Genomic DNA, 12,050 nt, shown 5'->3' on the forward strand with positions numbered 1-12,050 from the left:
GGAGTTAGAAAATAATGACCAGATTTACTATGTCAGGCTGATGGTTTTTATTACAAACTTCATTGTGACTGTCCCCGAACCCTCGGTGGAACTTGAGGGGGCTCCCAAAAGGTGGAAGCACCTTAATGAAGGAATTTTAGGGGGTAGGAGAAGGGTTCCTGGGGAGGCTGGGAGAACTGTGCTGGTTTTATTTTGGACCTTGAAACAAATTTGTACAACTGACCCCTAATCCATATGAATTTGGGTTTTTTAAAAATTAATTAAGAAGTTAACTAATTTTTATTTTTGGCTGAGCTGGGTCTTCTTTGCTGCACGAGGGCTTTTTTCTAGTTGCTGGCAGCAGGGGCTGTTCTTCGTCGCAGTGCGGTGGCTTCTCTTGTTGTGGAGCATGGGCTCTAGGCGTGCGGGCTTTAGGCTCACCGGCTTCAGTAGTTGCAGCATGTGGGCTCTAGAGCACAGGCTCAGTAGTCGTGGTGCATGGGTTTCGTTGCTCTGCAGCATGTGGGATCTTCCGGGACCAGGGATTGAACCCGTGTCCCCTGCATTCACAGGCAGATTCTTAACCACTGTGGCACCAAGGAAGTTGCAGATTTAGGTTATTTTTTAAAATTCATCTTCTTCAAATATGGCTTCATCTTTAAATAACAGTAGTAACCGAAACAGTAGCTAACGTTTATTTAATGCTTGCTAGATGCTGGGTATTGTCCCACCTTTTTCCTCATTTATTCCCCAGAGCGATCTTTGAGGTAGGTACTTTAATTCTCCCCATTTTACTGATGAAGAAACTGAAGCCAGGGATTAATTGACTTGATCAAGATCACTCCGCTTGTCAGAGAATTGAATCCAGGGCCTCTAATCCCAGAACCTGAGCTTTTGTCTTCTTCATAAAGTGCCTAGACTACCAGTTCTCAAATGCTTCTTATCAGAACCCCAAAGAGCTTTTGTTTATGTGGGTTCTAGCTATTGATATTTACCATATTATAAATTTAAAATGATAAATCTAAAGGTATTTAATATAGAAATAACAATAGACCCATTACATGTTAACATAGCATTTTTAATGTGGGGAGAAAACCCTCATTTTCCAAAACAAATTTAGCGAGGAGAGTGGCATTACTTTACTCTTTTGAAGCTCACTTTGATGACATAACAGAAGACAGATGAACGTTCATATCTGCTTCTGCATTTAATCTGTCACCACCTTAGGGCTGCTCAGGGTCCCTGGACCGTACTTTGAGAACACCTAGGCTAGATGGCCAGTCGTGTTGATGGAGAATGGCACTCCAGAGTAGTTGCTCCCATACCTAATGTAGCGTCAAAAGCTCCCCATAAACGTCTAAAAATAAAATTCTCTGTCTCACTTTTAGATATTCTGATTTGGTTGCCTTATTTGGGAACAAGCAACGAATTTTTTCCTAACTGGTTTTTTTTTTTTTTTTCCCCCAAATCTTGGACTACACCACATTGAAGGAACTTTAAGTGAACACTTGTATATCCACCACATAGATTCTACCATTAATATTTTACTAAGTTGCTTTAATACAGACCTCACCCTATCCATGCATCAAGCCATCCAAGCTTGGGATGCAGCAAGGTATTTTTTAAAAAGCTTTCAGATGATTCCAACCGGTTTGCAAGGCAGAAATAGAGATACAGATGTAGAGAACAAACAGATGGACACCAAGTGGGGAAAGGTGTGGGGGAGGCTGGGGGGGGGGGATGAATTGGGAGACTGGTATTGCCAGATATACATTACTAATAAGAAAAAATACTAAATTGTACACTTTAAATATATTCAGTTTATTGTATGTCAATTGTATCAATAAAAGTTAAAAAAAAAAAAAGCTTTCAGATGATTCAGGTGCAGAGCCAAGTTTGGAAGCTGCCGTCCAAGGGACCAGATGGGTGGGTTCCTTCTTATGGTTATCTGGGCTGGTATAGAAATTCTTCCGTGGCCACAGACTATATCCCAAATCCAGTTAACTGTCTGCTGACAGCTGGATGGTTGGTCATAGAAGGCATAGGTGAGGGTATGGGTGGCTTATTCTGGGCTTGTGTCTCTGGGGAAAGGATTACCTAATAAGCATTTGTCCCAGTGACGTTGGGGACTAGTGGTGCTCTTGGGGTGTCTAGGATTTGGGCTCTGACTCCCACTACTCACCAGCCATGGGCCCCAACATTCTAAGCAGGGTGATGTGAGGATCAGTGAGAGAGTGTACGCCTGGCACAAGTACACTTGCCCCTGTAGGTCCAAATAGTAAATGTTTGGTTTTGTGGGCCATCTAGTCTCTGTTGCAACTATTCAGGTCTCCAAATTGGCCCATAGGATGTAGTTTGCTAACTCCTGGTGTATGTCAACGTATTTAGTAAACTATGAAATCCAATCTAAATGTAAGCTGGTGACTAGACTCATTTTTATATATGGTTTGGAAACACTCCGAGTGCTTTAAATATTTCCTAATTCATGCGCGTGTCAACTCATTGATGCCTAAAAGTGTTCTACAATTCTTTACATCCCAAGGACATTCTTATTATTCATTTTGCAAAATATAGTGCCATGTTATCATATATTTATTCAGCTTGGTTGGGGGTGAGGGTCTTCTTAGTTCAGCTGACTCACTCAATCCAGGCCAGCCAGCGGTACAAGGAAGCAGTCCTGAGCTTTGGTCCTGCAGGAGTGCTGCCACCTGCACCCTTTGGCAGGTCTGCTTGAACTTGGGTTGGGAAGTTGAGGGTCAGGGAGTAGGCAGGAAGTACTAAGTTGCTGTTGCAGCTGTTTCACTACCAGAGTTCATTACTAAGACATATCTTATATTCTTTGAAAAGGAGCAAATCACGTGCCATTTGGGGGAAGTATCTTGATTGCATATGGGATGTTTGAGTGATTATTGGCTGAATTGACTTTGAGGAGTTTGTTTCAGGTTTTCTGCAAATATTGACTCATAGTATCAACTATTACTTTCTGTTTACTAATATATTAATGTAGCATATTGTGGAAGATTCTTCCCCCATCAGTTTACTATGTTCCATACCTTGACAAAACACTGAAAATACTCAGCAGATAGAAATGGAAGGTTTTTTCTCATTAAAACTAAGTATTGTGTGTGTCTGTGGAAAGGTTTGTACTGCAGCATTTGCTTTCGGTGTTAAGAGCAATGTGAAGTTGTGTTTTGGCCGACCACGTCTCTCTGGAGTTTGCAGAAGTCTCTTCTTGTATTTAGTGAGCTGACTCATTTATTCACACCGCAGTTGTTTGATGACTGTACTATGTGCCAGGGATGCTCCAGGCTCTGGGACGTCAGTGGTGAGCAAAGCAGAAGCAAATTCCGCCCCTCATGGAATTTACATGCCAGTGGGCAGCATGGACATTAAAGGGTAAAAGATGAAAGACGTATAAGGTGGAGTGGTTGAGGGCTTAGAGTCTGTGGCTAAGGAAGGCCTTCCAGAAAAGGGAGCAAAACCTGAAGCAGTGGGAAAGTGGGTTATCTGGGGGAACTCTTACAGAGGGAACGGAAGTTGCTTCCCAGAGCAGGAGGCCAGTGTGACAGGAGACTCAGGAAGGGGAGTCATGGGGTACCAGGGAGAAGGGGTGGGACCACGCAGGGACTCATCAGCCACTGGAGAGTCTGGACTGAGTCCCGGGCTCTGAGTGACGTTGTCGCAGATCACACGACTGCAGTTTTGAGACCAGACGGAGAACCAGGGTGGAGGTGATCACTTGGGAGTCTGTGGCATGTAAAGCTCTAGGATTGGCTGAGATTATCTGGGGACCCAGTGCTGATAGGAAAGACCAGAGGTCCAAGGACTGAGTCCTGGAGGTCACCAGTGATTAGAGGCCCCGGGGACAGGGAGGGACCAGAAAAAGGAGCAGCTAGAAAAGGAATGAAAGCAAGGGAGTGTTGTGATGCTTGGGAGCCAGAGAAAAACGTGATTCAGGGAAGAACGATCGACTGTATCAGTTGCCGCTCATGGTTCAATATCCAAATAACTACTCTGTTATAATTATTTCGAAAACAGTCTGTACTGTTTCAGGAGGGCAGAGGCAAGTTGGTTTTCTGTAATCAGCAGCTGACTTGATATGAAAAGGCTTATACTAATTCATCTTCTTCCTGCTCATTCTTCCCCTTACAGTAATCACTCGCTCATTTAAACAGCTACTTATTGAATATATACAAATGGTAGTTGCTCTGAAGTAGAAATAAGTAAATAAAATTAATTCAGTGCATATTCTACCTTCCAGTTGCTTCTGATTTAATTTGAGAGATGAGACCCACCACTGAGATAAAGCAGTGTTTAAGTGTAGTAATGGGAGTGGCACAGCTTAAGGGTGTTAGAAATGCAGAGAACTTAGTGAGATTACGAGGGAGGCACCCAGGGGGACATGGTACTAATATTTACAGGCTCAGATAATATTGGAGCAGGGAGAGAGTGACAAAGCTGCTTGTTTTTGTTTTTTTGGTCTTTTGTTTTTGTTTTTACTAGAAGGAGAACTTGCAATTCCAAAGGCTGGTGGACTTTTGAAGGCGGTCTCCCAGTTAGTGCTGCGCTGAGAATCCAGGGCTGATGCCTGGGTGCTCCCGGGGAAGCGGAGGCCAGGTGGGGTGTTGTGGAGGGTGCAAAGAGGAGGCGGTCCATGCAGCAGGCACCAGGAGCATGGGGACACTGATGCAGTGTCGATTTTTTCAGAAGTGGCTTTTAATACACAGAATTGTTAGCGTGTAGGGTTCTTTTTGGAGAGTCCAAGAAGAGCTGAAAAGATCATAGAGAATGAGATTGAGAAGGGACTTGAAGACGGGGATGAAGGCCTCCAGAGACTGGTGATCAAATGCGTGGTATAGGTGTGGGAATAGGGGAAGAAATGTGAGAAAATGCGCTTCTATTTGGTACCCATAGAAAGTTATCATTTTTTCCCTGTAAATGAGTGGTTGATTGTTTTCAGAGCTGAAATTCACAGAGTAACCTTCCTGTCTTAGACTGAAAAATGGTGTTTTGTTCATGTATTCTTTCACATTGTTGCTCTTCTCAACTGACTTCCTTCTTATGATCTTTTTTTTTGGGGGGGTAACATATTCCTAGTTAAAGGTTAATTGAAATGAACCTATCTGACTCACATGGAATTTGGACCAGCACTCCTATAAATGCTGAGGAAATAGAATGGATACATTGTAATTGCTTTTAAAAATATACCTTGTATACTGTAATTCAGAAAATACCAAAGTGAAACTTCAAAGGAGCCGGAAAAATGGAGTGTCTCACGGTTGAATAAGTAGACAAAACACAGGTTGTAAAGGCCGATTGTTAAAGAAGGTGGCTACCAGGGGTCAGAAATCTTTACCGAAGTCGCACAAGTAGGGGCTCAAACACTGGTCGCTGGGTTAATAGAAATTGACTTAGAAATTGACTATTTCTGTGGCCCAGAAAGTTGATGTGCGGGCTTTGTGCGTGGTGGTTCCTGGGGGTCCACTTCCTGGTGGGGGGAAGGAAGCGGAAGCACCGCCAGCCTGTCCTCGGCTGAAACCTGGCCAGGTGCCTGGTCACGTTACCTGTCGGGACACTGGCTATTTTTGGTTTCGGTCACTTTGCCCAAAAGATAAGGAATTTGAGGAATTCTGCTGAACACCTCTGAAATAGAATCCGGAACAATGGGCCTTTCACGGAACTCTAAACGTTTGACATTCAGAGTGTTATTTTAACTTGTTTTTTGTTAGTTCAAAGCGCCCATGGAAACTTTGGACTCTGGGTGGGGGCAGGTGATATAAAGCCGTCGATGCAAAAGCTGCTCATAGTGCCTTCTGCCCTGGCATTGCTTTAGAAATGCAATCAATTTTAAACATTCAGCGTTTAGTTCTCACTTTGAGCCCTGTTTTTATATATTTTAGAGTTGTCTTTCTGAGGTTTTTGCTTCTCGAGGGCTGCCAGGCCTTATTTGGGGTCTGGGGACCGTGGAATGGTTTAATGCCCCTTTTAATCTGTGCTTCCTCATGACTTCCTATTTGGGTGTTTTTCAGAAGAAGGAGATAGTGTATGTGAAAGTGTCTTGGAAAACAAAGTTTTATAGAAGTGCAAGCCATCTTCATCATTAATTTTGAGTCTTTTTTTGATAGTAAGGATATCATTGTTTAAAAGGGAAATTGGTGTGTATTGTAAGGGGAAAAAACATACAGCTGATGAAGTAGCTGATTAATCTGTATTTTTTGTTTCTGTGGTTTAAGTATGCAGGGTTTTAAAGGATTAGATATTGATTTTTCTTGATTTCCATGAGGAATCAGGACTGAGAAATAAATATACCTTAAGCTGACATGGAAGGAAAGAAAATTTAAAAATTGATAAAATGAAATTTCTGGTTGTTCTGTCCCCCTTTAAAACTGGTTGCTTTATCGGTAGCACAGAAGACTGGAAAGATAGTGGTGCAGCTGGGATCTGAAGCCAGGCCCTCTGTTGTTGCCATGTGATCTGGGATAACATTTCTAAACTGTGAACTAGAGACTGTAATTTCCACTTCATAGAATGGCATGAGGATCCAATAAGATATTAAATGAGTGGAAACAACTCTACGTTGAAGAGGATTAGTAAATGGTAGGCAGTCATCTCATTAGAACTGGTGATAATTACCATTCATAAAAACTATCCCATTGGCCATTTGAGGTACAAGGTGCTGTGTTAGGTGATGTTGGGGTGTAGAAGGGGATCTGTGCTCTCCAAATCTTACAGTTAGAAGCTCGCTTGGGAAAGGAATATTACAACACAACAGTATTTGTTCAGTATTGGTGACATATAATAAGTCCCCACTCAGCTATCTCATGTTGGTCCTCTGTGACTGTCTAAATTGTTGATACGAATGTGAATCCATTGCAAGGTGAAATTTCAAGCTTTGCAGAGTAATAAGATTTCCTGACATCCATGAAAGTGATTTTGAAGATTTGCTAAAACCACTTTCAAACCCATTGATAAAGGGTGTGTGGGGGTATGTTATGTGTAATCCTTACGAAATGCTTACTATGTTTCAGACCTTGTTCTGAGCACTTGACATGTATTCATTTCCTCCTCGCTACAACCTCATGGTGTCTATACTGCCGTAATTCCCACCACAGCAGAAGCGCAGGGTCCCCACCAAGCAGTCTGGCCCTGGAGTGCGTGCCTCACTGTGCCACAGCACCTCTGCTTAGATCAGGGGATAATCACCAATGGCAGGAAATCAGAAAGGAGGAGAATGGGCACCTAAATACAGAGACATTTCTGAAAGACGAAGAAAGCACTTGTGAAAAATGGATGACAGCTGTCAGCTGAGCAATGCAGGCAGTAGCTAGGACCATGGACCCAGGGGTCAGACTGCTTGGGCGGCACTGCTCCTTAGCTGCCTGACCTTGGACGGATTACTCATCATCTCTGTGTCTGTTTCCTTATCTATCAAGGAATGATGATTAATAATATCCACTTACAGCACTGTGGTGGAGGCTATCTGATTAAAATACCAATAAGTGTACCTAACAATGTGCTCAGTCAACGCTAATTATTCCTATAACATTCGGGAAAGTGGTCCCCCTTAAGATCACGTTCCACAGATCAAACATGAAGAGTGTCTATGCTAGACTCCAATTCTGTTTGGATAGTTTATCCTAAGGAACCTCCCACACTTGTTCATTTTTGTCCTTCTGAGAGTTAGTGCATAGTTGCAACAATGACAAAAGTTTTGTTAAGTAAAGAATAAAATAGACATGTTATTTTTCAAGGTGAAACCTGAATAACAACCCTCCCACACACATATACACATACACAGATAAACCCTGCTAACTCTGAAATTTGGATTTCTGTTTAATTGGATTCACTGTGTTGCTGTTGTTTTTTCAATACTAATTATCCTCTGATAAGGAAGACCTGTCTCTTGGGATTTTTGTGAGGCCTCAGTGAAATAACACTAGTAAAGTACAAGGACTGTAGTGAATATTGCCTACTTATTAGTGACTCATGAATGGGTTGTTATTTCTATTAGATGGGAATTGGCATGGGGCAAAGGACAAACATAAAAATGGGCGTGTTTTGTTAATTTCACTGTAAACACTAAGCACCTGGGCTGAATCAGGCTCCACACAGAGTAGGGTGCCTGCGGGTGGGCGTGAATTGCACAAGTTTCTCACCATGGTCCTCCTCTCCCTGCCCTCTCCTCCCACCCCACACAGACACACTCTCACTCGCTCACTCTCTCACAATGACATACTCACTGTCTCAGAGCTGACAGTAGTAGAGGAATCAGGTAAAGCAAACGGTGTGGTACCTGGTGCCTCGCAGAGCTGCAGTGGAAGCACAGAGTTCAAGGGAGTGTGGAGGAGGTGATGGTTCCTGGCTTGGGGGTATTTGGAAGGTGTCACTGGGCAGATCTCTCGTGGGCTGGATGAGCAGAGCCAGCCCACCCATAGGGGAACGAGGTGTAGTGTGAAGTGCAGGTTGCCATGCAAATCCAGGGGCTGTGATTGCTCACATTTAGGGGTGTGGACATTATCCCTGAGTTATGGGGAACCGTGGAATTTTTTTTAATGCAAGTTTATTGAGGTATAATTTATATACAGTGAAATTCACCCTGAGGGTGTTCAGTTTGATGAGTTTTGACAGATGTGTGTCATCCTGTAACCACCACTACCATCAAAAGAGAGAATTTGCATCACCCAGAAAAGCTCTCCCATGGAGCGCTTCCATCAGACTTTTCCCCTTAGCTTCTGGAAACCACTGATCTGATTTCCATCCCTCTTCCAGGATGTCATATGGGATCATAGCACGTAATCTTTCATATGTGGCTTCTTTCTCCTGACGTGATGGTTTTGAGACGTGTCCCTATCATGACAAGTATCCGTAGTTTGTTCATGAGAGGTTTAAAAAAATGAAAGGATGCCACGACCCTCGAGGAAGATGAATCTGCTCGGGGTGGTATGTGGGTGAAAGAGGAGAGCGGGGCAGCGCACACTCCAGCGAGAGCATTTGTCATTCGGAAGCAGTGAAGCCAGGAGTCACGTGGTGGCAGGGAGGTGAAGAAGGAGCACCTGTGAGGCATTCGGTTGAACAACTGAGCTGCAGGTTGGAAGGCTGGGTTTTAAGGAAGGAGTGAGGAAATAAGTTAGAAAAAACAGTTAGGTGTAAACCATTTCTTTTGTAGCAAATGAGGAGTCACGTGGATACAGAGCTGCATTAGAGCCTCATGGAAAACCAGGGGGAGATTTCTGCTTGGGTATTGGCAGAGAACTCAACCAGAGGGGAGAGGAACCCCAGGCACAGGGAAGGGCGGGGTGGGCGAGTCCAGGTGGGCAGTGATGGTTGTTTTAGCTCCTGCTGCACAGAGAGCTTAGGGCAGTCCTGGTATCAGCTCAGCTCCTAAAAGCTACTCATATGTATTCTGTATCTTGTCAGGGGGCCGGGGGCTGGGGAAGTCAGCATCTGGATAATATTTCTCTGAAGTGTTTACTTTTTGCTGTTATTTCGAGCTTTGGTAAAGCAATTGTATCATAAAATATCTTCATGAATTAACATCTCTATAAACATTTTGCAAATTTAATATAAGATAACCTTCAATAATAATGATTTTTGGTAATATGCTATTTGCAATATTCTCCAAAACATTCAGTAGAAGAGACTCTGCATTTAGATCAGGACCTAACTTCTTGGAAGAAAACAGTGTAAGTGTTTTTTTCCTGTCAGGTAAACTTTCACAGACTTCTGATTCTACCCGTGATACCTCAGTAAATGTTTCTTGCCCCTAGAAATCATTTACTTTCTCGTAAAGAGTGCTAAGCTGTATTGTGTCTGTGGATTTTCTTTAAACTTGTGACTTTAGGCACAAATGACCCAGTAAAGATTGTGAAAAAGAAGATGTAAGATAAAATGGTAAAATGCGGGTTCGTTCTCAGTACTCTGCCAGCCGTTGTGAAGATTGTATTTTAAATGCCAAAGAAAAATTGTAACTGAAAAATTATAAAAATATTCCACCTTTGATTTTTTTCCTTTAGTATTGCTACTCGAGAAGATAGAGCATGATGACGTCTACAATAAAACATTGAAGATTACAGACTTTGGGTTAGCGAGAGAGTGGCACAGGACCACCAGGATGAGCGCAGCAGGCACCTATGCCTGGATGGCCCCAGAAGTTATCAAGTCATCTTTGTTTTCCAAGGGAAGCGACATCTGGAGGTAAGGAAGCACCTTGCATTTTGCTTTCGCAGGTGTCTGCAGAAACTGGTTGCTACACTTCCTTTAAAGGAGTCCCAAAGTAATTCTAAGCAAAAGCAATAGTACAGATGGTCCCCAGTTTGCAGTGCTTCAACTTAACCAATTTTTTTGACTTTACGATGGTGCAAAGCAATGTGCATCCTCTAGAAACCATACTTGGGAATTGGCGTTTTGATCTTCCCCAAGTCCAGTCCTCTCTGGTGAGATCGGGCAGAGGCAGCGAAGCGAGCTGCAGCTCCTGGTCAGCCCTGCCATCACCAGGGGAAACAGCTGATACACTTACAACCCCTCTGGACCCCGGCAGCCATTCTGATCTTCACTTTTGGTATTGCATGCAGTCAATTACATGAGATGTTCAGTGCTTTATTATAAAATAGGCTTTGTGTGAGATGATCTTGCCCACCTGTTGGCTGATGTAAGTCTTCTGAGCATGTTTAAGAAAGACCAAGCTAAGCTTTGGTAAGTTAGGTGTATTAAATGCATTTTCAACTTCTGATATTTTCAGTTTATAGTGGATTTATCCAGACGTTAACGCCGTTGTAAATTGAGGAAGACCTGTAGGGGCCTTTTTGAAGAACGTTTTGTTGTTTTGATCAAGATAGTGGTAATCACAACGGAATGGGTAACTTGAGATTTTGATTGTCCTGGGACTTCCATTTGATAGGGGAGAACCTTTTTAAATCTGAGGTTTGATTAAACCTGGTTAGAACTTGAGTTAACAGTGGTGCCATTTTGTAAGGCCTGTCGGTAAATAAATGTAAATTTCACTTTAAGAAAAATTTTGATTCCTCATGACTCACGGACAGAATATTAACATGGAAGGAGTGTGAGAAAAAAATTTAGGTCAGCTCCTTCATTTTATAGATTGCATTAGCTAAAGATGAAAGCTTCCAGTTTGAGGATGGAGAGCTGGACCGGAACGGATCCTATGTTATCTGGATTTCCCGTTCAGCTGTGTCTCATTAGGGGGAGAGGATACCATCCATTGTAGAACGACAGAGGAAAGCCACTCTGTTTATAGTTAAAACGCACCAGGAGCTTGCCTGCCTTCAGTTAATGCTCATAAAATGCGGTGTGACTGGTATTAAAATTCAAGGGTTTTTTCTGTTGTTATTTTTTAACAGCTGTATTGAGATACAATTCACACATCATGCAGTTCACCCATTTAAACTGTACAGTTCCATGGTACCTTAGTATCTTTATAGAGTTGCTTGCATACCTTCATCACCACAATCATTTTAGAACGTTTTCACAATCCAGAAAAGAAACCCTGCACCCCTTAGCCATCACCCCAGCACCCATCCCTCCCAGCCCAAGACAGTCACTCACCTACCTTTTCTATCTTTACACTTGCTTATTCTGGATATTTCATGTAAATGGAATCATATAATATGCGGTCCTCTGTGACTGGCTTTTCAATTAGCATATTTTCAAGGTTCATGTCACAGAACGTATCAGAATTTCACTCTTATTTATTGTTGAACAGTATTCCATTGGATGGATAACACCACATTTTTGCTTACCTGTTTATCAGTTGATGGCATTTGGGTTGTTTCCACTTTTTGACTATTTCTGAATAACACTGCTGTGAACATTTATGGAAAAGGGTTTGTGAGGACGTGAGTTTTCACTTCTCTTGGGCGTATACCTCGGAGTGAAGTTGCTGGGTCACGTGGTGATTATGTGGTTAATCATTTGAGGAACTGCCAAACTGTTTTCCACCAGTTCTCATTCCCACTAGCAGTATATAAATACAGGCTTCTAACTTAATTGTTCTACTTATGACTTTTAAGAAATTTATCACCTGTGCCAGGAGTTCTGTAGTGTCTCAGGGCCAT

At 42.6% G+C, this 12,050-nt stretch overlaps 1 protein-coding gene across 1 annotated transcript in view; it reads left to right on the forward strand.

The window, feature by feature from the left end:
• MAP3K21 (mitogen-activated protein kinase kinase kinase 21) overlaps positions 1–12,050 on the forward strand; it is a 51,222-nt gene that overhangs the window by 6,870 nt on the left and 32,302 nt on the right. Inside the window, exon 2 of the mRNA XM_057735883.1 lies at positions 9,993–10,173. Within this exon, the coding sequence (XP_057591866.1) occupies positions 9,993–10,173 (181 nt within the window). The remainder of the gene's footprint in view (positions 1–9,992; positions 10,174–12,050) is intronic.

This window comes from Hippopotamus amphibius, chromosome 5, assembly GCF_030028045.1.
Source record: "Hippopotamus amphibius kiboko isolate mHipAmp2 chromosome 5, mHipAmp2.hap2, whole genome shotgun sequence".
In the NCBI taxonomy this organism is placed as follows: Eukaryota; Metazoa; Chordata; class Mammalia; order Artiodactyla; family Hippopotamidae; genus Hippopotamus; species Hippopotamus amphibius.